The following is a 26,265-nucleotide window of genomic DNA, read 5'->3' as shown; positions in this document are numbered from 1 at the left end:
AATTTAAAAATGTAAGAGTCACTAGATTGGGAGGATTAGACACTCATGTTCACACAAAGCTTCCATCTCAACTAATGCACAAGAATGCATCTACAATTTGTATCTAGGTGAAATTGATGTCCTACGGTTCTTGATAACAATTGACGAAGGAAGCAAACAATAGATAGATAACAATGCTTTGATTCTGGAGACCTTCTGGAGATGCCGTAATGCCCCAGGTACCAAGATCCCTATATGGGGATATGTCCCCCTATCACACCTTTCTGGGATAAAATCCTTCAACTCTATTACAAATTTGTTGGCAGATTCCAAACGTTCCTGTTGCTACTGTAATATGCATGATAAATATATGTGATTGTCACCGGACCACAAGTGTAGCAGGAGCCGGGCGCGCAACCCAAAGACAAGCTGGTGAGCGGCTGTCCAAACCCGATACTGCTACACTTGTGGTTCCGCTGGTCAGATGTACCCCCAAGCCAGGTGGACAACGCACAGAGGGGGTACATCTGACCAGCGGAACCACAAGTGTAGCAGGAGCTGGGCGCGCAACCCAAAGACAAGCTGGTGAGCGGCTGTCCAAACCCGATACTGCTACACTTGTGGTTCCGCTGGTCAGATGTACCCCCAAGCCAGGTGGACAACGCACAGAGGGGGTACATCTGACCAGCGGAACCACAAGTGTAGCAGGAGCCGGGCGCGCAACCCAAAGACAAGCTGGTGAGCGGCTGTCCAAACCCGATACTGCCAAATACACCAGGTGCTGGTTAAAGCACCTCCTTGGTGAGTAGTTTGATTTTAAATATTTTTAAAGAAATAAACCTTTTTAAAACATACTATACTATGATGAGCCCCCTGTTTTTTGAGGCACAAAGGAAAATCTTGTGAGAGAGGAAAAGAGGACACGATCGATCATAACGGAATAAGGCTTTGGGCTTATTACCAGCTGGGGTCTGGTGAGTGTGTATTTCAGCAGTTGGTGGTGGTAGCACTTGTTTCCGTCGGGTGGAAGAGATAGCTGCACCCTAGATGTATGAGATATAACTCCAGGACAAATTACCACATAAAAACTTTTTCCCTTTACTGGATTCCAAACTGACAAGTTGCTGGTTTTCCAGGCAATCTTGGAGTTGTGTTATGCAGGCACATGAACTTTAAAAAGCTTTTTGCACATATGTTATGACTTTGCACTTTATATCCATATTTATATTTATATTAATTCAGATCTGTTTGTTGGTAAACTAGTTGCACACAGTATCACGTATATATCTCATATGTTTAACAGAATCACATTTTGATATTTATTTAGTCACATGGTTGTGAGATTTTTTATTGTTATTTATTTACTTATTTAAATCTTGTTTGGTGGCACAGTAGTTGCACTTAGCACTACGCAATAGTACACGCTTGTGACAGCTGGATATTGCAATTTACTTATTTATTTATTTGTATAGTTATTTATTGTGTTTTATCACGCATATCACTGCACTGGATTCAGCACTTTATTGTATTAGATTTAATTTACCATTTTGTGTCATCGCGTATTTAGACCAGCGCAGTAACCACATTCTTCTGTAATATGCATGATGCCTGGTTCCTCAAAAAAAGTACAAAACTACAGGATGGACTGTTCCATCTTTGCCACTTGGAGCTGATGGTCTTCTGGGAATATAACAAGCCAGAAGCCTACAAGATTACATGGACATAAAAGTTGAGTCAAAGCATTGTTATCTATCTATTGTTTTCTGTTCATTTAATAAAGACAACCTCAACGGTTTTTGGAGTGCGGCTATCCATCTTTTCCTCAACTTTTATGCTTGCCTAGTGCACTGCCAGCACCCTCGGTATCCTGAGCCAGCCTGTGATTACATAGTAGACCCACCTGGAGCGGTGATCTCTTTTCTTCAAGATTACATGGACCATATGGGTTTACTTTAGGCCAGCTTTTTTCAACCTGGGTGCCTAGGCACCCTGGGTTGCCTTCAGGCGTCTTCAGGGATGCCATGGCAAAACACCTAGACATTTGCCCAACATTGTATACAAGACAGCAGGTGGTTCAAGCCTGCCTATCAGTTACACAAAACCACGGGTTTCCATTGTGCACATTACAACCTTCTAGCCGCCAGTGTCCCAACAACCAATGACGTCATTGGTTAATAAGGAGGATTTCGAGCACCTGCCCCTCTCCTTCACCACCAGGGTCACATTAGCTGAATGTGGGAGAGAAACCAAGGGAGAAGAGAAACATTGGAATACTAATCAGTACCAGTGTGCAAAGGTGTATTTGCTTTGGAAGAACATCCAGTAATGTTGGGTGTCCTACACATGTGGATGTTACCATATCTTGCCTCGAGATTGTGTGGATTTTTAAAGGGTGCCTTGACTGAAAAAAAAGTTCGAGAAACACTACTTTAGGCACTCTTCACACTATTTTTTATTTAAACTAAAGAGTTGTTTGTTTGACTTCACATTGGTACAGTGAGATTTTTGTCCATATACCTGGAGAATATCTAAGGCAGTGTTGAGTGATTCACCCTACCCTTTTCTTCCCATCTCCCTCAACCTTTTTTTCCACTTCATTTTCCTTCTACCTGCTCAAATTTACTAAGCAATCTTCACATGTTGTCGCCATACATATGGTTAACGCTATCTAAGAGACAATTTTAATGCAAATGGTCAAATACTACCCCCTCCCTGGAGACCATCTTCATACTAGCATAAGAAGGCTTTGTGTGTATTTTTATTCTCATATCTTCCGAACCATACAAGTTAAGATAACAAGTATATAATTACTTGTAATGACTTTGAGAGGCAGTTTATTGGCTTTGCACCCATCTAGTGGTACGGAACCAGTTATCTTAAAAATTAAAAACGCTGGCTTTGAAATAACAGAAGAAGGATCCAATGGGGTATGCTATCTAGTCCAAGTGCTTTATTACCCATGTTCTAAAGGTTTCTAGACCTTATCAGTTTTGAGCCGTTGCGGTTATTTTGGGGCTGTGCCAATACATCCTCATTACGGACTTCCATTCAGTCCTTCAATTTCCCTTTATATACACACAGCTGAAGAGGGTATTTAATAAATTAGCCTTATATGTCCACAGTTACCAACTCAGTTATCTTGTAAAGGGCTTGCATCAGACCCAATCTTTTTACTAATATAATTCAATAAAGTTGATTTTTTGGGGGTTTGCCTTACTCTTCAGCAGCCTTCTCACTTGCATTTTTTGCAGCCTTGGTTTCTTTTTTATGTATTTGGTTATATTCTTGGTAACTTTCAAATGATAGTGTTCCTTCATTTTTTTTGGGGGGGGGGGGCAGGGCTTTTTTTTTTTTTTACTTCGTGCCTACATGTGAATATACTGTATTTTGCTATGTGTTTGCATACAGTTCATTTGATGCATTCCCATTTCTGTTCAGTATTCTTTGACAATATTCCCTCCCAGTCTAATTCTTGCAAAGCAGCCCAAAATTTGAGTGTTTAACATTTTAGTATCAAAGTTGTTTACAACTTAAATAACCATGTTGGCTACTGCTACCCAGATGTCCTTTTATATGAACATTAGTAATAAGCTCTGTATGGTTTGAGATTAGCAGAGCATAATTTCTAGTTGGGGTTTTTATAAACCAAAATAATGTCTTGTAATAGGTTTTTAAATTTACTGTCCCAGCAGTGCTATTAGTCCAGTCAATTTCAGGGTAGTCAAAATTCCCCATTATTACCAATGCCCAGCCCCTTCTATCAGTACAAGGAGTGGAGTCTACCTCCTCATTAAGACCCCTTTCACACTGAGGAGTTTCAGGCGGTACAGCGCTAAATATAGAGCTGCTATACCGCCTGAAAAACTCCTGCACTGCATACTCAATGTGAAAGCCCTCGGGCTTTCACACTGAGGCGATGTGCTGGCGGGAGAGAAAAAAATCTCCTGCCAGCAGCATCTTTGGAGCGGTGAGAGGAGCGGCGTGTAATACAACTCCTTCGCCGCTCCTTCCCATTTAAAACAATGGGAAACCGCGGCAATACGCCTCTGCAGAGGCGCATTGCGGGCGGTATTAACCCTTTATCGACCGCTAGCGGGGGTTAATGCTGCACCGCTAGCGACCGAATCCCGCAGCAAATGCAATGGTATAGCGCCGTTATTTTTAGCGGCGCTATACCGCCACCGCGCCTCCCGCCCCAGTGTGAAAGGGGCCCAATACTAGAGGCCTGTGTAGCACTACCCCCCAGAGGAGCTGCTGGTTTAGATTTGGGCCTACCGTTACCTCACTGTTCCTTGTGTTCTTCTCAGGGGTTCTCCTTAAAGGAGTTATCCAGAAGAAATGTCTGCACAACACAAAGGGCCAGATCCCCAGCCAGTGGGCGCAACTTAAATATTCCGATTTAAGTTACACAGCCGCAAAATTTCTACCTAAGTGCCCGATCCACAAAGCACTTACCTAGAAATTTGCAGCGGTGTAACTTAAATCCGTCCTGCGCAAGGCGTGCCCAATCTAATGGGGCGAGTCCCATTTAAATTAGGCGCGCTCCCGCGCCGGACGTACTGCGCATGCTCCCGACGCTATTTTCCCGACGTGCTTTGCGTTACGTTGCGCCGAGTTTTGTGAATCGCGACGGGTAAAAAAGATGCGGCGGGAAAAAAAAAATTAAAAAGAAATTTGACAGCGACACGGGAAAGACAGGTATACTTTTACATGGTGTACTAACTTTACACTTTGTAAAAGCAGCCCTATCTTTGCGACGGCAAACTGACACTTACGGAGACTTAACGAAGGGAAAAACCTTTGTGGATCTCCGTAAGTGCTAATTTGCATACCCGACGCAGAATTTCGACGAGAAATGCCCCCAGCGGCGGCCGCGATACTGCATCCTAAGATCCGACAGTGTAAAACTATTACACCTGCCGGATCTTAGTAATATCTATGCGTAACTGATTCTATGAATCAGCCGCATAGATAGAAACAGGGATACAACGGCGTATCAGCAGATACGCCTGCGTATCCCTTTTGTGGATCTGGCCCAAATTCTCTTTCAAGGGTTTTATTGAACAAACTCTCCAACAGAGGGATAGAGAGGACCCAGGTATCTTACTTGCTGGTCACGAATATTGTCCTAGGTCCAGAGGAAACCGCTGTCTCCACGCTGGAATCAGCAACCACCGGATAGGCCCACTATCACTGTCCTAGCAACCAGTGTGAAGCTCGATCCAAAGAAAAGTCTGCCACAGACTTGGTAGTAGAAATTGTTCATTAGTCTCTGCCACAGACTAAATGAACTTAGGATTCACTCAATAGTCTCTGCCACAGACTCGGTTAACCCCTCACTGAGTTAGTTTCTGAAGTAAAAGAACCGCTCTCAGTGACAGGATCTCTCAGCTGTTTCGGCAGCACTGTGAGGTAAACTTTGATCCGGATACATTCTCCAATTGGGTCCTCAATTACTCGGTCCCTTCCATCAGGTAAGGCGACACAGGAACATCCCTGGATCAGTAGGCCCCAGCAACGTCTCAGTTGCAAGGCCTCAGGCCAATGTGGCCCAGAGGCGGAAACTGGCAACACATTCCTGAGGCCAGGATGGCCCTCAGTTGAGGATCGGGAAAACAAACCCCAAAAAATGGTGTCTGCCCTTTAAGTACCCTCTCCCAGAATGCACCTCTCCCAGAATGCACAGCGGGTTCACCACGCCCCTTGGGCTGCTTCTGGGAAATGCATTCAGCCTGCTGCCTTTGCAACCCTGACCAGCGGTGACAGCGACACCTATCGTCAGGAGGAAAATCATGCAACCAGCTGAACTGAGAGAGCCACAATTTAGACACAATCCTTCTGAGCCAACTACTGCTCAGACAACTATAATTTGAACACATAGCGCCCACTCATTGGGAGCTACACCTGTAACAAGCTCCAATAATTAATCTGCAGTATGGACACAAATATGCCACTTTACCCATAATGTCTCAGCACCATCATACATGCCATCAACATGGTCCTCCACAGTTTTACAACACTTCTTTTGTAGAGACAGACATTGCTACCTTTCAGTTTTACCCTGTCTATATGAAAATCAGGAATTTTTACAGCCCACTAAACGAAATAACAATAAGATTCAACAGTACCATTTAAACAATAGTTTTATTCATGCACCAAAGCTTCCGACTATTTTGCTGGGCAGACTTCTTGCATTGGTGAACACTTTAATCCACGGTTTGTCTTGCACATGTATTTTCCATATGTTTTTTTTTTTTTAATACAAATCCTAGTTTAAATACTCAAGCCTTCCCATAAACATCTCCCCTAGCACAGCAGAACCCCTTATATTTAGGTGCCAACTATCTTTGGCATATAGGTTTTGCAATGAAAAATTTTGCAATTTGCAATTTTGCAATGAAAAGTCCAGTGCTCTGAAACCAAAATCCTTGTTACACTAGGTCTTTAGCCTTGAATTTGGTTTAAGCTATCACTGCTTTTCCCATGTTAGACAATATTCCAGAAAATATAACAATGACGGGTCCTTCCCTTCAACTTGCAGCCTACTTTTTTTATATTCAGTCTCAAGGATCTTCCATTTTCCATGTATTTTGTCAATAGTCCCAACATAAACACCTGGGTCATGTACAGCCCCTCCCAGAAATTTGTCTAACCTGTCCATCACTTGCTAAACCCTGCCACCAGGGAGGCAGCAGCAAACCATTCATTTGAGGCAATCCAGGCATCAGTCATTAACCATCAACTGTTTAGACCTTCCTACGTGAAGCACCTCTACTAGATGGGCTGATTCCTGCAGCATCTTTCCCCTTCCTACTATAGTGCAAGTAATGAAGTCAGAGGAAAACTGTGCTCTGAATTTAGGGGCAGCACAGTATTGTTACTGCATGCTCAAAAGGCACCTGTTCAACATTACAGGGTTACTGTCAGGGCTGGGCTCAGCCCTTCCTTCTGTGCTGGCAGCTCAGCTGTCAGCTAATTGCCAGCTCCCATCTCTCCACCTTTTGATGATCCTGCTTGTCAGCTAGGCCTACTTAAAGTCTTCCAGGTTATTTGCTCTTTGCCTTCGCCTGTGTTAACATCACAAGAGACTTTCTGCTGTGTTCGTGTTGAAGACCTGCTTGACCGACGTCCCCTCTGACTACAGATCCTGCTTGCTGTACTACTACCTTTATCGCTGGCTCTTAGACAATGGCTTGTCCGACTACCTGATCTGGTTACTGAACTCTGGCTATGTTTTGACTACGCTTACTCGGTTTACCTTTTTATTATTAATTTAACTGTACTTCTGTCTCGGTCTGATTCATGGTTTGACAGTTACTAACTGTGGGAAGCTATAATTCTAGTATAGGTGGTGGGTGGAAATAATGGACTTCATAACAAAAAGGTATTCATATAGCAGAGTGGACTGTATAATCCTCAACCAAAAAAGAGCCAACCAAAAGCAGTTGTGTAATCCTAAATCAATGGGTCATAAACCGATTGTGGCTATGCCAGTTCACTAAAGCTGGAGTTTGATCCGCTTTTCGTTTGCCTTCCCTGGCTTATCCCCTTGTTAAAATGATAATGAAATTCTTTAACTTTTCTGCTTTTACCACGTATTACATACCTTATTTTAGGGTCAGAGATCACATCACTGGGTCCCTATGCTCCTCTATACTATGCAGGCAGATCATGGATGAAGGAGGGGCCTGCAGTGTGTTGCACATAGTTTCTAGAAAACCTCACAGCATCCAGCCTTAGTACTTCAAGAGCCCTCAGCTCTAATGCAAGCAGTGCCCACCTCTGTGGAGCAGCCTTGCAATTTTCAAAAGGACTCAAATGCATCAAAGCGGTTGTAAACCCTTACAGCTACCCAGTGAAGTGAATAGCCATAGGTGGTACACAGATGAAATAAAACCTACTACATAAGCTCGCAACCATTTATCTGCAGCCATATCTTCTCTTCTTTAAAGTCCAGAATTTACACAGCTTTTATGACCTTCCAGACAGGCGGCAGGTATCCAATGTCACACACTGCACAGCTCAAGAGGAGAGTAGAGTAATCTGAAAACACCCCACACACACACACACACACACACACACACACACACACACACAATCTCATAAAGAGACATGTGCTTAGGCTGTCAATCACTGGCTGTGTGCTGGAACTCCCCTCCCTTGACCTTGTTGATCCATTGGAGTTGGCACAATCAGAAATTACTCCTGTAGATAGCAGAGAAACCAGGCTGCAGAGAAAAATCACATTCAGTGCTTTAGATTGATTCAAGTACACTACAAACTGTAGAAGGATATTCCATGTTCATTTTTAAGAGGTTTACATACATTTTACTGGGTGGATGTCAGTTTGGAGGAGTGGACATCTGCATGAAGACTAACCTAGGCACTGCCAGCATGTAATGCTCAGCCTTTGTGATCCAAAACTGAAATCAAATGAAAAAAAAAAAAAAGGACAGGTCAGGGACAGCAAGAATGTGGGGAGGAGGGTTAGAGGATGCTGGACATCTTCCAGCCAAGAAGTCCAGTGGGCTCTATTTAATGTACTGCAACTTTTAATGCACACTGTGTGCAGTGAGAGCAGAGTAAGCAATTTTAGTATAGGAAATGGGCCCCGACCAATCCCAAGCAAAAATGGTCTGGAAGGGGGTAGGCACCTCATAAATAGGCATGAGTCATGCCAGCAGGGGATTCGGGTGGAAGTTGGAGATGGAGTGGTGAGAAGACCGTCCCTTGACAGTGCCCCTTAGTCTAGGGAGAGGGGTGGCCCTGGGTCTGGGGCATGGGAAGGATCCCCCACAACACGAATAAACCCCTTGCTGGAGGCACAGGAGCAAGGAAAGGACAGCGGGAACAGGTCAGCATGTTCAGATCTCCTGACAAGTCAGCCGGGTGGGCCGGTGAGTGATCAGTCTGGTAGGACTGTGGAGGAGTTAGCCAGGAGGGCTGGTGAAATGGGCAGCTGCAGCCAGGCAGGTAGTGCCAAGATCAGCAGCCATAGGAGTGATTAAGCCAAACACTGAATCTTTGCTACACACTTAAAGGGCCTCGGGTTCCTGTCTATAACAGGCTATTGCTCTAAATCCGACTGCTTTTGTCAGATCCACAAATTGTGTGCCAGCCAGAGTTTTGCAAGCAAGTGAGGAGTGTATATAGACTGTATATAGGAGAAGTTGTCCCTGGAATTATTCTGAAGTCAAATGGGCATTCCATAATTCCCTATCCGAGTTCTAATCCCTCCAATAAATACCAAATGTAGCGCATGTGTACTTTCGTACAGGTGCTATGCTTAAATTTAGTGGGAGAATGAGAGTTATGTTGCTCTCATTCTTTGATTGGTCAAATTTGGCTGTCTCCAAATCTGGATTGTCCTGTGGGTCAGTCTGTGCCCCAGAGATGCGGTATCATCTCTGGGCGGGAGGTGGCACCAGAGGGGTCCAGGCGGAGCCGCTTCTTCCCAGCAGCCAATTGGAGGAGTTTTCCCTCGCGGGGCATGCTGGGGAGGGGTATTTCTGTGACGGAGGCCGTTGTTCGGGGTTCTTCGCCGGTTCCTGGTTCCAGGTGCGGCACCCACCTTTAGGGTGTGCGCACATCACGGGCCCCACCACTATGACCTACCAGGCCGAGGTCGTGTGCTACACGGAGTTCCTGACTCTGGGGTCTCATAGCCCGGAGCAACATATGCTGCAAAGGGGGCCCAGTGATTTTCTGGGTCCCCACTTCTATTGAGAAGATCCCAAGCTGGGTGCTGTTCGGTGGGGGATCGGCCTGAGGAGAACTCGGAGGCAGGTGATCCAACAGGGCTTAAATGAACCATCGGGGATCTGGGTGACCGGACACTTGACAGGTTACATTTAAACTGTCAGTCGGTGACCCCAAGAGATATACTGGGAGGATTCGCTCAAACGTTCACAATTTCAGCACTAGGCCTGTGGCAGAGGTCTCATCTAATATCTTGATTTAATTAGAGCCAAGTCGGTGGCAGAGACTTGTTCCTCCCAGAAGCTTTAAGTAGCGCTCTGGCTGCCAGGCCTGTGAGAGAGGTCTGTCTAGGGGCACTTTTACCCACTCCGGCTGGAGTGGCGACGCAGATGAATACAACTACAAAGAGGGGCAGACTGCCTTTACTATCCATAGCCTGATACTGTGAAGTTGCTCTTCCTTCTCCAACCTATCCTGTCTACCTCAAGTTACATGTTGGTCGTGTTTGACCAGGAAAATAAAGCATTTGAAAACGTCAACGGTCCTGGACATTCTGTTATTGCTCTCCACACTTCCATCACCCCTAGACACGGTATAGAGGTAACTTAAACACGCCAATCCCAAATCTAATCAGCGGCTCCTCCGGGGGTAGCGCTACACAAAAAATAAATAAAAAATTTATTGGACTGTTTTCTGACTCTGGGACAGTGGCAGACGCTCCCTTTTTTGAAGCACGTGATTAGAGCATGAGGCTTTAATTGGCTAACCAAACCAATATTCGCTATCATCTGCTTGCTTCTCCTCCCGTCCAATCAGGAAGTAAATCTTAAGACCCGATTGACCAAGAGAAGTGACCATATTGGCCAGGAGCGGGGGGGGGGGGGAGGCGAGGTGAGGCACCAAGGAGGAAGCACAAGGGGGAAGTTGCCAAAGCTGCCCACAGTCTGGATGGGGTAAATGTGGGGCTGATGGATGGACGATTGACCGACAGGTGGGGGGGGGGTCTTATTTGACTGACCCAATCAACTGGACGAACAGGGTTGGGTGGTTTGTTTACCGTGGCTCTTTAGGGAAACCATATACCTCCAGTCTGTCCCTAGATACGGCTCACAACCAGAAGTTTGTGAAAACGCATAGGGCTAGATTCAGATAGCCCGCCGTAACTTTGTGCGGGCGTAGCGGATCTCGGATACGCTACGCCGCCGCAACTTAGTGAGGCAGGTTCTGTATTCACAAAGAACCTGCGCCCTAAGTTAAGGCGGCGTAGCGTATGTGGTACGGCGTAAGCCCGCGGAATTCAAATGATCCATGTAGTGGGCGTGTTGTATGGTAATGAAGGCTGACCCCAAGTAATTGACGTTTTTGACTAACGGCGCATGTGCCGTCTGTGAACGTAACCCAGTGCGCATGCTCCAAATTAACCCACAAAAAGCCAATGCTTTCAACGTGAATGTAAATTACGCACAGCCCTATTCGCAAACGACTTACGCAAACAGAAAATTTGACGCTGGCCCGACGTCCATACTTAACATAGGATACGCCTCATATAGCAGGGGTAACTTTACGCCGGAAAAAGCCGAACGTAAAAAAATCTACCTAATTTGCATATTCCTCGTGTAAATCGACGGAAGCGCCACCTAGCAGCCAGCGTAAATATGCAAGTAAGATACGAGGGCGTAAGATCTTAGCCAGTCGGATCTTAGCCAAATTCCGGCGTATCTTGTTTTCTGAATACAGAAAAAAGATACGCCGGAGCATCCTAGAAGTTACGCGGCGTATCCATAGATACGCCAACGTAACTTCTTTCTGAATCTACCCCATATTGTGTAAGTGTTTAGTGTTTTCTGGGTGCCCATTACCCAGCATGCACCTGCAGGACTTTTCAAAATGCACTGCCCCCGCAGAGCAGTGGTGTGAAGAGTCCCATAGGATAAAATGTGAAAAAAAATTTAACCACTTGCCGACCACGCACCGTCGAAATACGTCCACAAGGTGGCTCTGCTGGGCGAGAGCACGTAATATGACGTCCTCTCTCCCAGCCGCTCGCCCCCGACTCCTGTGCGTGTGCCTGGCGGGCGCGATCGCCGCCGGGCACACGCGATCGCTCGGTACAGAGCGGGGACCGGGAGCTGTGTGTGTAAACACACAGCTCCCGGTCCTGTCTGCAGGGGAAATGCTGATCTTCGGTTCATACAATGTATGAACCGAGGATCAGTGTTTCCCCTAGTGAGGCCCCCCCCCCCCCACAGTAAGAACACACCCAGGAAAAAACTTAACCCCTTCCCCGCCCCCTAGTGTTAACCCCTTCACTGCCAGTGGCATTTTTATAGTAATCCAATGCATTTTTATAGCACTGATCGCTATAAAAATGCCAATGGTCCCAAAAATGTGTCAAAAGTGTCCGAAGTGTCCGCCATAATGTCGCAGTACCGAAAAAAAAAAAAAATCGCTGATCGCCGCCATTACTAGTAAAAAAAAATATAATAAAAATGACATAAAACTACCCCCTATTTTGTAAACGCTATAACTTTTGCGCAAACCAATCAATAAACGCTTATTGCGATTTTTTTTACGAAAAATATGTAGAAGAAAACGTATCGGCCTAAACTGAGGAAAAAAAATGTTTTTTTATATATTTTTGGGGGATATTTATTATAGCAAAATGTAAAAAATATTCATTTTTTTCAAAATTGTCGCTCTATTTTTGTTTATAGCGCAAAAACTAAAAACCGCAGAGGTGATCAAATACCACCAAAAGAAAGCTCTATTTGTGGGGAAAAAAGGACGCCAATTTTGTTTGGAAGCCACGTCGCACGACCGCGCAATTGTCTGTTAAAGCGTCAGAGTCCCGAATCGCAAAAAGTACTCTGGTCTTTGGGCAGCAATATGGTCCGGGGGGTAAGTGGTTAACAAGGTAAAAAAAGGGGAAAAACACATCGGTGTGAAAGGGCCCTCAGGTTCGACGTAGAACTTTAATGTTAATTGACCCATAGGGAATTAACCACTTTACACCAATGCCAATTCTGACATTTCTCACCTACATGTAAAACATGACCATTTTTGATTACTTAGAACCCCCAAACATTACAGTATATTTTTAGCAGAGGCCCTAGAAAATAAAATGGTCAATGTTCATGCCACATGATATTTGTAAAAACTCTCAGTAAAGTTACTTATGGTTGGCAACCCTTGCGGCTGGATGCCTGGCACTTAGCAATGCTACTGGCGCCCCTCCCTCCACATTACACCAGCTGCATCTGAGTCAAGTAACCTACAGTAAAATTATCCAGACTTCTAATAACCCTATATCTATACACACACCACACTATATTGTCAAAAGTTTTGGGACACCTGCCTTTACATGAACTTTAATGACATCCCAGTCTTACTCCGTAGGGTTCAATATTGAGTTGGCCCACCCTTTTCATCTTCAACTCTTCTGGGAAGGCTATCCACAAGGTTTAGGAGTGTGTCTATGGGAATGTTTGACCATTCTTCCAGAAGCCTATTTCTTGAAGTTGGGCACTGATGTTGGACGAGAAGACCTGGCTCACAGTCTCCGCTGTAATTTATCCCAAGGGTGTTCTATCAGGTTGAGGTCAGGACTCTGTGCAGACCATTCAAGTTCCTCTACCCAAAACACGCTCATCCATATCTTTATGGACCTTGCTTTGTGCACTGGTGTGCAGTCATGTTGGAAAAAGCTTTGTGTTTTTTTACCTAAAAAAAAAAAAAAAATCTTGCAGTCACCGCCCCCCCCGTTTTACTTACCTGAGCCCTGAATCTCCGTGGGCACGATCCCGTGTTGGTTTCCCCCAGCTGTTGGCTCTTCATTGGATGATTGATAGCAGCGCAGCCATTGGCTCCCGCTCCTGCCAATCAAATCAATGACGCAGCGCGCTGGGGCCGAGTGATACACTCAGCAGCTATGACCACCGACTATCACAAGGAAGCGCGCCTGCAAGGTAACCCCCTCGGAAAAGAGCTTCCCAGAGGGGGTTAGATCTTGTGGGGGAGGAGCTGCGAGAGCCACCGGGGGACCCCAGAAGAGGACGTTCGGGGCCACTCTGTGCAAAACGAAATGCACAGTGGAGACAAGTATGACATGTTTTTATTTTTATTTTTTAAACCTGAACCTTTAGTGTCACTTTAAGAGTTCCATTCACTGGAATGAAGGGGCCAAGCCCAACCTCTGAAAAACAACTCCATACCATAATTCCCCCTCCACCAAATGATTTGGACCAGTGCACAAAGCAAGGTCCATAAAAAGGCATGGATGAGCGAGTTTGGGGTGGAGGAACTTGACTGGCTTGCACAGAACCCTGACCTCAACCTGATAGAACACCTTTGGGATAAATTACAGTGGAGACTGCGAGCCAAGCCTTTTCGTCCACATCAGTGACCTCACAAATGCGCTTCTGGAAGAATGGTCAAAGCTGTTTTAGCTGCAAAGGGTGGCCAACTCAATATTAAACCCTACGGACTAAGACTGGGATGCCATTAAAACACTTTTTTTAAATCAGCCAAACTCCTAGTAACCTCATATCACTGGCAAAATAATCACCTGGACTATGATAACCCCAAACATATCACCCGGACTCGGTGTAACATCAGACACGTCTGCCCCTCGTGTATAATAAATAGACACATGGTAGCTGTACACAATCATATCATCCAGATACATTACACAGACTCTCCCATACACACAGGATCAATAGATTGATTGAAGGGGATCTCTCCAATGCTTGTATTCCAAGCCTCAGATGACATCAGAGACAATTAAATGACTAAACTGCTGTAGCGCTGGGCTACTTTCAGAGCCTGTGCCATGTTAAATTTAGGGGGAAAATTCTGAGAAATAGTTAGCTCTGAATTGGTTTGATTGTTTAAATTTGGGTCTCTGCTCTAGCTTGGCTGTACTGTGGGCGGACCTTTTGTCCGGGGACTCAGGTCACCCTCCGGACAGCAGGTGGCAGCAGTGGGGTCAAGTGCTTCTGAGTGCCACTCCTTAGCAGCCAGTGGGGAGTTGATCGCCTCGTTGTGCATGCTGGGGAGGGGTATAAAGGGGGGCAGACGCCATTACAGATTGGTTTGTTTTCTTCCTCGTGTGGCGCCCACCATTGGGGTGGCCACTCCACCTCACCCCCGCATATGGCCCTCCTGGCCGGGGTGTGCGTGGGTAGCAGTGTTCCTGGACCACGTTGGCCCAGAGCAACTGATCTGCTGTGCAGGCCCAGCGCTTGACTGGGTCTTTAACTTGAAGGAGTTCCGAGCTGTCCGTTCAATTGGAGGAGGCTGGACGATGAGGAGCGGGGAATACCAAGCACGAAGCTGGTGTTCCAGGAGGGGGTCTGTCCATTCATCAGGGACTACCTGGGATCTGACAGGCTGGAAGTTGATCGCCTGTCAGTCGCTAACTTGCAAAAAACTACCTGAAGGAGATCCGGGTGCTGAATCTACCGAGAGAGGATTCTGGCCTATAGTTGCCTCCATTCTTTTGGGAGGGTCTGTGGCAGAGACTTGATCCCGAGTGACACTCTGGCTGCCAGTTTGGGAGAGAGGCCTGTCCAGGTGCGCTACACCCACTCCGGCTGGAATGGCGAAGTAAAGTATTGTTGGAAGCAGGACTGTTTCCCCATATGCAGTTACACCTGGTCTGCCATCTTCTATTTGCTACCCCTTCACCTTTTCCACTGTTTGATTGTTTTTGCCCGACTGGGTAATAAAAGCACATTCCCTTTACTACAACTCTCATCAAGTACCCTAGACGGCGGAGATACATAGGTAACATGCCACCCAAAACAAACCAGCCGCTCCTTTGGGGGTAGTGCTACATATACCCAAGAAAAGGAAAAGGTTGATAGAAGGCGCTAGTAATGGATGCACATGCCAAGCAGTTTGGATGAGGCCGGGGCCCGTGTGGTGGGTGTTCTTGGGGCCCCTGTCTAGAAGTAAGTGCTGTGCCTCCCACATGTGTCTTAGCGGAGCGCACACAGCCGGCAGTCAGAGGAGGAGGGGTGATAAATCATTAATGATCGGGCTGAGCATTAGCAGGCGCTGTGTGCTTCACTCCAGGTGGTAGGCAGCTCCAGGGAGAGCCTTTTATTTCCTGGCCCCCCCGGCTCAGGGGCCACAAACACTATCCCTCCATGTCACTGTGTATGTGGCTTCCAGCCCCGGGACATGCTGCCCGGTGTGCCCCATGGCCAGTTCGGGCCTGGTTACGATATATGCCTGTTTTTTTATCCAAGAGTTTTCTATGAGCATGTAGCATATCAACATATGTGGTTACACCTCTTTAGTTTCTTATGTGTTGTATATATGGAAGCTGTTCAGGACCTGAACACTGCCATACACTATATTACCAAACATATTGGGAGATGCCTGCCTGAGTCCTGACCTCAATTCGATAGAACACTTTGAGATTAATAAGAGTTGAGACTGCGAGCCAGGCCTTCTCATCCACATAAGTGTGACCTCAGAAATGCTCTTCTGGAAGAATGGGCAAACATTCCCATAGACACTCCTAAACCTTGTGGACAGCCTTCCCAGAAGAGTTGAAGCTTTTATAGCTGCAAAGGGTGGCCAACTCAACATTGAACCTACGGACTAAGACTGGGATGCCATTAAAGTTTGTGTGTAAAGGCAAGTGTCCCAATACTTTTGCTAATATAGTGTATATTACACTATATTGGCACATGCCAAGCAGCTTGGACGAGGCCGGGGGCCTGTGCGGTGGGTGTTCTTGGGGACCCTGTCTAGAAGGGAGTGCGGTGCCTCTCACACGTGTCTCAGTGGAGTGCACACAGCCAGTGTCTTGCCTAAAAAGTTCCCCCGGCAGATAAGGACCCCCCTATACTGCGCAGGCGTGAACTGAGCCTCCAAAAACAGGCGAACATGTAGAGCTGAGAGTCAGCTCTAGACGGTGCCTGCGCACAACAAAGTGTACTGCCGAGGTGGTGGTGCTACACTTTAGACATCCAGGCTCATTCCTTACCATCCCCGTGGACATGGAGCATGTTAAAAAAAAAAAAAAGCAAGGAAGCTGAGCGAGCAAGGACGTGAGGCCGACTTGCCACTCTTACAGTGAGGCCCACGTCGCCCTGGACCTGTTGCAATAACCATTTACATCAACATTGCAAAAGCACCCGCCCGTCATTGCGCAGGCGCCGTCTAGAGCAGGGGCGGACTGACCATTGAGTCACTCGGGCACTGCCCGAGGGCCCCATGCAACTAGGGGGCCCCATCAGGGTTGCCAGGCTCAGTAAAACCAGGGACAGTATGTAAAAATCTGTGTTTTTTTTAGATCTGTCCCTGATATGTCCGAAACTGACATGCTTTTAATGTGAATATCCCAAGAGTTTAGCTGCCCTGCCTCTGCACTGCCTCCTGGCGTGGTGGCCATCTGTAAGCCAGAGGGGCCCCATAATCTTCTATTGCCCGGGGGCCCCATGAGTTGTCAGTCCGCCCCTGGTCTAGAGCGGACTCTCCGCTCTACGTTCGGCTATTTTCGGAGCTCAGTTCACACCTGCGCAGTACAGGGGGGGTCCTCATCCACTGGGGGGGGGACTTATTCGGCAGAACACCGGCAGTTGGAGGAGGAATGAGGGGAGATCAATCATTAGTGATTGGGCTGAGCATTAGCAAGCACTGTGTGTTCCACTCCAGGTGCCAGGCAGCTGCAGGAGTGCATTTTATTTCCTGCCTTTGGCCCTACCGGCTCCCCCAGCTCAGGGGCCACAAACATCACTCCGTGTCACTCCGTGTCACTGTTCATATAACTTCCGGACCCGGGACATGTAGCCCGGTGTGCCCTATGGCCAGTCCTGGGCTGGCTACAATATATGCAAACCAAGAATCCCTGTTTTTTTTTTTTTTTTTTAAGCCAGCGTTTGCTATGAGTGTGTAACATCAACATGTGGTTTCACCTCTTTAGTATCTTATGTGTTGTATATATGGGAGCTGTTCAAGACCTGAACACCAACATATCTCCATTTCTAATGCATAAAGCTAGTCAGTAATTAAAAGGGCAGGGATACCTGAAGTCACTGGATTATTCTTTGATGAAGCAATAAATGTACTGTACTGTAACCTTGTATTGTGCGAGTACATATACAGTATGTTCACACCGGATGCAGTCCAGTGCATTTTTATTCTGCATCAGAAACGCATTCTGCATTTTTATTCTGCATCAGAAACGCATTATGCATTTTTATTCTGCATCAGAAACATTCTACATTTCTATTCTGCACCAGAAACGCATTCTGCATTTTTATTCTGCACCAGAAACGCAGTCTGAATTTTTATTCTGCACCAGAAACGCAGTCTGAATTTTTAATCTGCACCAGAAACGCAGTCTGAATTTTTATTTTGCACCAGAAACACATTCTACATTTTTATTCTGCACCAGAAACGCAGTCTGAATTTTTAATCTGCACCAGAAACGCAGTCTGAATTTTTATTCTGCACCAGAAACGCATTGACAGTGTAACATGGATTCCAATGGCCCTAATTTACAATAATGCAATGTGTTCCAGTGCAGTCAACAAAAGTAGCACATGTTACATTTTTTTGTTATGGAACGTGGCAAAAAGCATCAAAAACGCACTTAAAAAAAAAAAAAAAAAATGCACGAGAAGGCATCAAAAACGCACCTGAATGCACATGTCCTCAACTAAAAAAAAAGGGGGGAAATGCACTGAAAGGCATCAAGAACAAGCACTAAAAAACACATCCACAATGCAGAAATTGTGGTGTGAACCTGCCATCAAAGCAATCAGGGTTAATGCTATAAGTAGACTGAACATTATACTGGGAGCTCAGCATATACAATTCAAACCGCCCAAACAGGCTGGTCTCCTCACTGGATGGTGCAGGTTTTTCCTAGCGTGGGATGCTGCTGATGTGATTTTCATACAACAATATATTAGCAATCCAATATCTATCAGGATAAGCCCTGGTTCACATTGATGCTACTTTGAAATCGCACTACATCATTGGAAGTAGCAGGATTTCAAAGTAGCAAGGTCCTTGCGATTTCAGGTGCTACTTGATAGACATCTGTGTGGCTTCATGCACAAATGTCTATTGAAGTCGCACCTGAAATCGGAAAAAGTAGTGCAGGAACTACTTTTGCAAATCCGTGCGGCACTGCAAAAATCAGTGTCGCACCGATTGGAACAGTGCCATTGCCTCCTACTTGTCATGCGATTTGATCTCTCAAATCGCTCCAATGTGAACCTAGGCTAAATGAAATGTGATTTGGTGAAGGAGAGGCAGGAATTATGCGAATACACATATCCTTACAAATGTCATGTTTACATATTTTCTGCATCAGATCATCTACTCAGGAAACACAACTATTAGATTGCAACTTGCATTTCACAGATATGTAAACTTGCTAGCTTTAGATAAAATAATAAAAAAATAAGCACAATTAAAAAGTTCTTATTAATGCCTTTTGTGAGCAGCCGTGGGATCAAACAGAATCCAGGAAGCATTTACTGGAATCCTCAGCCTGGCAATTCCATATTAGGACAAGAGACAGCAAGCCGAAAGAGAGAGAGAAGGAAAAGGGGATAGCAGAGGCTTCAGAGAGTGAAGTATGTGAAAAAGCGTGATTGTTATGGGTGGCTGGCACAAGAAATGTGCAACAAGTGCAGTTCATTATGTGCATTCACAACAAACGTAGCAACCTTGCACCTAGTCGAAGACACACGGATCAAGGAAGAGGTTAAAGTTGTCGTACGCGTAAAGTCTTTGCTGTCGGTGAAGGAGAAGAGGGTGGAGAGTCCGACTGGGATATCCGCGACCTTGGAAAATCCTTCGATGATCGGTTATACGATGAAGACATGTTGCGTCCTAGAGATCTGGGTAGCTCGTCTCCAAATAAGTCTTTCCTATGGGAAAAACCAAATCACTGTACACGACTATGTAAGTTCTGACATGCAATCCAGCATTTCTACAGCAAACAGCACCACTGAAATGTCCACAGGCTATTTTTTTTTTTTTTTTTTTGACAGTGGTTAGAGAGAGTACAGCCTTAGTTGTAGAAAAGAATTAAAATATTTGGCAAACGCTGCGAGGACAAAGATATGGGAACAAGCAGGATACAGGAAGACTTCCATCTACTCAGCAATTTAGTGGGGAAGACACAAAAAATAATAAACACAGACATATAGGGCTAGAGTCTCCTGTTATGGCAATGGGTGGGAGGGACCCTCTATTACATGCATCAGACTGTTCATGGACGAAAAGCCAAGTAGATTACTTTCAATCCCTGCCAAAACGCTGCACTCCTACAGTCTACATTGCATTTTAAAAGAAATCTGACATGTGCCAGTGATCATCTTTTAATATTGCTTCTTAGGAAACTAAACCTAGGAATAAACAGAACTGTACAAGTAAAAAGATACTGTCAGGACTGAAGCGCACTTATTACTTAAATAAAACAAAGGCGCATTAAACAAGGATCTCAGAAATCAGGTTCCACCAGCACATTCTACTACTTATTCTCCACCCTGTAATTATGCGATAAGCCATATAAAATATTCAGGCATGCCCACAATCTACAGGAAGATCAGTTTGTTTTAAATACAGCAGCCAGATTCCAGTTGTCAATTTTAAAAGAGTAGTATGGGATTTTTTTTTTCGTATTAATCCTTACCTAGGTGGATCATGCATCTGTTCTCCGCCAGCTCTAAAGGCCCGTACACGCGGTCAGACTTTCGGCCACCAAACTTCAAAATCAACAAGTTTTCACATTTGTCCGATCGTGTGTATGCTCCATTGGACCAACTTTTTCGGGTTTCATCGAACAAAAAGTTTGGTCTGCAAACGGACAAACTTTACGACAACAAAAGTCTGATGGTGCCTAGTCCGACCGTTTGTACAGCAAACCATCAGACTTTTGTCCGAAGTACAAACACGCATGCCCAGAACCAATGTTAAATGTTAATGTTAAAATCAACCAACAATAGCAGAAGTTAACCAAAGAGTGGCGATAAAGAGCAGAAAAACCACGTGATGTTGGAAACGTTTTAGAAAAGTGTGTGTATGCTATGGGTGTGATCAGACAAATCACTTCAACAAAAATCCAAGGGAAAGTTTGTCGGATGTCCGACCGTGTGTACGAGGCTTAAGAATGACAACCGAGCGATCAAACATTGCTGATCGCTCGGTTCTCACTGCTCCCCGAGCAGAGAGAAGGTTACTATCAGTCAGCGGCTCTCTGCTATGCCAACACCACCGCCGCGTGCTCACTGGAGCGCTGGCCTGTGGAGGGAGTGGGAGCAGCCCGCTCAGGCTCACAGGGGCTTGCTGAGAGGGTACGCTGGGTACCAATCCGGGTATGTGAGAGGATCCCGACCATATGGTTGCAATCAGGGGCGGACTGACAACACATGGGGCCCCCGGGAAGTAGGAGATTATGGGGCCCCCGGGGAATAGGAGATTATGGGGCCCCCGGGCAAGAGATTATGGGGCCCTGGGGCAAGAGATTATGGAGCCACACAGCACACACACACACACGCAGTATACATACACAGTATACACACAATATACACTATAGGCGGGGCACCTATAATCTTGGGATTTTTTTTTTAAAACATATTTTTACATACTGTCCCTGGTTTTACTGAGGCTGGCAACCCTGATGGGGCCCCCTAGTGGCATGGGCCCTTGGGCAGTGCCCGAGCCCCCGAATGGTCAGTCCGCCCCTGGTTGCAATCTTTCCTGAGCCTGGACCTGCTCTGTGACGTCTGCTGAAAACGGGCCACAGCAGCGCAGGATGATGTGCATGCTTGTGATCCACAGAAATACAGCCAAATGAGCTTTGGTCATACTTCTCCTTTAGGCTGGGTTCACAGTAGTGGGAATTGGATGTGGGTTTTCCCTGCAGCCACATCGCATGTCAGGAGACTGTGACTGACTCTCAATGGAGCCTGTTCACACAGCTCCGGGACGGCTGTGGAGCGGTTTGCAGAAGAGTCCTGTTAGTCTTCTGGTCCGTTTCAGGTCCAAATCCAGCCACAAATTTTGACTCGATTTGTCCCTGAAATGGAGAATAGGGATGCACTGGACCCCCTGCTGTGAGCCTCTCCATAAAGCAGTGTGAACCCAACCTATACCTGGCCTTTACAGTCTATCTACATAACCTTTAGATATACCAAAAATAATGTAGTGCAAGAGCCTAATCAAATCATGTGATTCCAGGAAATCAATGTTGCTAACCCTAAAGGTGGCCATACACTATGCAATCTTATTGTACAATCTCCTTTAGACCCAGTATCAACTAATTAGTGTTAGGCCCTGTTCACACTGGTGCGCTTAAAAAACGCACCTTTCCATTGTGACAATAGCGCATGACTGTTCACATCTCTATTTTTTTTCTTACATTTTTTTTCTTCAAGTTCCTGCTTGAAAAACGCCCCAAAAGTGCACCTTTCATAATAGTCAATGAAAAACGCACTAAAAACACTTTTTTGTTTAAGTCACATGTCAATTTTTTCCCAGGTGACCTAGGATGAAGACGCATGTAAAGTGCGTTATGCTTAAAAGCAGTAGCAAACTCAGTTTTTTTACTTTTACCTACTACAGTTAAGATTATAAAAAAGGGTTGCCTGTAGATACAGTGAATGTCTTCTAAACTTGCGGTGTTTAGGAGATATTCATGTGTAAAGCAGCTGGTGACGTGACCGATGCATGCACACCGCACTCTGAATTGACAGCAGATTGAGTGCGTCGGCCATTCAGAGCATTGTGCTACGACCATGACGTGAATGCGCAGGAGTGACGTCATTGCAGCCTAGCCTTTAAAATGGCCAGAAAGTGTGAACCTGGAAGGTAGACCAGGTGAAGATGTAAGCGCTGCCAGCATGCCACTGGAGGGCTATGTTTTGAGGGAAGTCAATCATACTAGCACATTATAGCTTAAACTACCCAGGGGCCAGTATTTTTTTTTTCAATTCAGGAGTTTACTACCGTTTTAATGTTAAATTTTAACATAATGCATTAAAAATGGGCAAAAAAAAAAAAAAAAAAGCATATTGCGCTTTACAATGCACCAGTATGAACGGACCCTAATGGATGAAGTTACAAAAATTCTTGTAAAACAGATTAACCTCTTCCTGTCCACTCTATAGCTGAATGAGGGCTACAGCATGGACCTACTTTGATGGGAGTGAGTCAATAGACATCCTCCAGCGGCCTGCGCGCCCCCTGCACCCCTTACCACGTGATCAGCTGTCAGGCAATGACAGCTGATCATGTGATGTAAACAGAGCTGGTAATCGGCTACTTTTTCTCCTCATGCTGATAGCGTGACCAGCTGTCAGAGGGACATTGGTCCTGATCAAGGAGGAGAGCAGACGCAGAGTCCTCTGTGCTTGCCAGTGCCACCTATCAGTGCGCACCAGCACCACCCACCATTGCCCACAGTGCCACCCAATGTAACCTATCAGTGCCTCATCACCAGTGACACCCACCAGTGATCGTCTCATCTCTGCATATCAGTGCCGCCTTATCTGTGCCCATCAGCGCATATCAATGAAGGAGAAAAATTACCTGTTGTTTTCAATATTTTAGAAAAGCTATGAAACAGGTTTGTTTTTTTCCCCCCCAATTTTTTTTTTTTTTTTTTTTTGTTTAACAAAAAATAAAAACCCCAGTAGTGATTAAATACCAATATATTTGTATTATATTTTTGACCAACAACTGTACTGATTAAACGAAAATCATACAAGATATATTTTCGTGCCTCTCCGATCAGATAAACTGTCGTGATGGGCTCTCGAAAGCTGTGAACCAACAATCAGATTGTCGTACGATCCATTTGAAAGCGGTAGTTTTCGTGCAATCTTCAGATCATGTGGGCGATTAGGGCCTACCTGATTTGATACAAATTGAATAGATTGTTACAATTTGTTCTCCTATTACATTTGATGAATCTAAAGGAGATCACATAGGCAGTCTTTCTAGGTTTTGAGCCGTTCTTTGGTGCCACAGATTGTATAGTACATGGTCAGCTAACAGTGCACTGCCACTACATGTTACAATTTGATTGTACAATATCCTTTAGATTTACCAACAAGTATGTAGTGCAAGGGCCTGTCTGATTGGATATATGCTGATTGCAGTGTTGCCAACCGTCAATAAATTTACAGTTTGTAAAATCCGTAATTTTTGCATCTGTCCATAAATGTCCATTACGGAGATACAGACTACACGTCCATAATGGACATTTATGGACAGATGCAAAAATTACAGATTTTACAAGCTGTTTGTGAATGTACTAAAAGTTGGCAACCCTGGCTGATTGGATAGAGAAAGGGAGTCACCGCTCAAGGTATAAAATACAAATGATGAACCTCTTCACCGGATCTGAAGCCACGGGTGCTGGCAATGCAAATCAAAGGGTATGTCTGGACAGCCGCACTCCAAAAATATTGCTTTTTATTGTTAAAACAGGATCACAGGATACATGCCACAGCATTAATCCGGCATGGATTGTACATGAAGATCTATGCAGCTGTTACAGGTTGGGTACATGCATCTGCATGGACCACCAGTGCCTCCCTGGGGGCGTAAACACAGCCCAGGTGTACTGAGCAGTACACTTATGTGAATGAGGCCTAAATGGGTACATGTCAAATGTATGGTCAAATCACAAAAACAACAAAACAAAAACACATCTTCACTTTTTTGCTAAATTCGGACAGTCCCAGTATGCTGCTTTTTTTATTGGCACTATATGATGCAAATGTCCATTGTTACACCAAGACAATTTTTAAACAACTATAGCAGAGACAACATTATTTTATCAGGTAGAGTATAAGAAATAGAAGTTGGAAAACAAACATTCACCTTTGTGTGTTTTGATTACGCACCCATGTACTTCGCAGAGTTTCTGTGTAGCGGGACTGCTTGTCTCTCCCTTGCCATCCAAACCTCTCGTGTGTCGACTGTGGGTTCCACAGGTATCGTTGTTCTGCCATGGCTGGGTATTTTAGTCTGACTTTCTTCTACATTACCAAGATTATCAAATGGTAAGAGGAACTACAAGGTGGATTTATAGTCATCAAACTGCACTCTAAATGAGAGTCTGCAGATTCAGGTGTGTCTATTCCAGCCCTTCCTCCCATAGCTAAATTAAAGACTCAGCAGGTTAAGCAGCATGTGTCATTCACTAAGATTTCTATTAGAGATTATGTCATCTGTGATTTCTTATACTGTTCACCTACATGTTAAGACTCAAATGAGATGAAAGCCTAATATTCACTCTGCTGTATAACAAACTGTGGTTTGAGTATAACGCAGGGAAGCAATGATATGTAATTTTTTTGTGTTGTTTTATGAATTTTGATGCATTTTGTTACAGTGGAACCTCGGTTTAAGAGTAACTTGGTTTGAGAGCGTTTTGATTTGCGAGCAATTTTTTTTTGTTGACTCGCAAGACGAGCAGAATTCAAGCTAAATAGGCCTGCAGTACCTAATTTGGCCGGGGTACGGGGGCGCCGGAGCCAAGAAAAGCCGAACATTGGCCTGAAGTACCTCATTTGACCTGAGGTACGGGGGCGCAGGAAACGAGCCAAAGTGTTCTCTGGCTTTTTCGGCCATTTTCGGCCATTTTCGGCACTCTCTGGCGCCCCCCACCTCTGGCCGCATTCGGTATTGCATCCCAATAAAGTCACTGCAGAACCAGTTATTTTCGTTTCCATTGACTTCAATGGGAAAACTTGCTTTGATATGCGAGTACTTTGGATTACGAGCATACGCCTGGAACGGATTATGCTCGTAATCCGAGGTTCAACTGTACTTATTTACACCTGTCAGCCGTAACATTACGACCACTGACAGGTAAAGTGTATAACAGTGATTAACACATTACTATGGCATTTATAAGTGGGTTGTATATATTAGGCAGCAGGTGAACACGTTGTCAATGAAGTTGATGTGTTGAAATTAGAAAAAATGGGTGTAACGGAACCCCAAATGGGACAGGGGTTAAATCCGTTCACGATATTCCATTCCATCCAAGACAGCTTATCGACACTCCAACCAACAGGACCCGATCCATCCCATTTCCCAGAATAAGACGAGCTCTGTGCTTTCTGGTTTCAAATGCAAGACTGCTTTAATGGTTTCTTCTCAGCTTTTTATGCAGTTACAAGCAGGTGACCGTAATCAAAGGGACACTGAAATCTCCACCCCCCTTCACACCATGGGGCTTCAATCACATACTTTTATCAATAGAATTCACACAAAATACCATCACACAATGAGTTCCCTTCAATCCACATCTTTAGACAGACGTTCTGTCTCCGACAGACAGGTAGTCACACCTGGGCATCAATAGGCTTTAAACCGTGTTATCACACAATGGAAAGGTCTAGGAGCAGACCTGAATTAACACCTTTACACAATGGACAATGAAATGTCTAGGAGTAGATGCAATTAACACCTTTCAAAAGAATGTGTCCCCACATTGAATAAGCCAACAACTTGTGATATCTCAAGACATCCTACAACCATGAATTATTATTAATGTCCCCTGTCCTGTAATTTAGGATATAATTTCTCAGTCACCCT

General features: G+C 45.1%; 1 protein-coding gene across 2 annotated transcripts in view; it reads right to left on the bottom strand.

The window, feature by feature from the left end:
• Nucleotides 1–24,796, bottom strand: part of LOC120927203 (protein phosphatase 1 regulatory subunit 12B-like) — an 82,263-nt gene extending 57,467 nt beyond the window's left edge. Inside the window, exons 1-2 of one of the 2 annotated variants that reach the window (XM_040337716.1) lie at nt 24,541–24,796; nt 19,427–19,577 (exon numbers count right to left, since the gene is read on the bottom strand). In XM_040337716.1, the coding sequence (XP_040193650.1) occupies nt 19,427–19,577; nt 24,541–24,671 (282 nt within the window). In that variant the 5' untranslated portion in view covers nt 24,672–24,796. The remainder of the gene's footprint in view (nt 1–19,426; nt 19,578–24,540) is intronic. The other variant, XM_040337717.1, reaches the window with a different exon arrangement.
• Between the last annotated feature and the right edge of the window lie 1,469 nt (nt 24,797–26,265).

Source organism: Rana temporaria, chromosome 2, assembly GCF_905171775.1.
Source record: "Rana temporaria chromosome 2, aRanTem1.1, whole genome shotgun sequence".
Lineage (NCBI taxonomy): Eukaryota > Metazoa > Chordata > Amphibia > Anura > Ranidae > Rana > Rana temporaria.
Note: the sequence above shows the minus strand (reverse complement) of the source record. Positions and strands in the feature narration are given on the sequence as shown.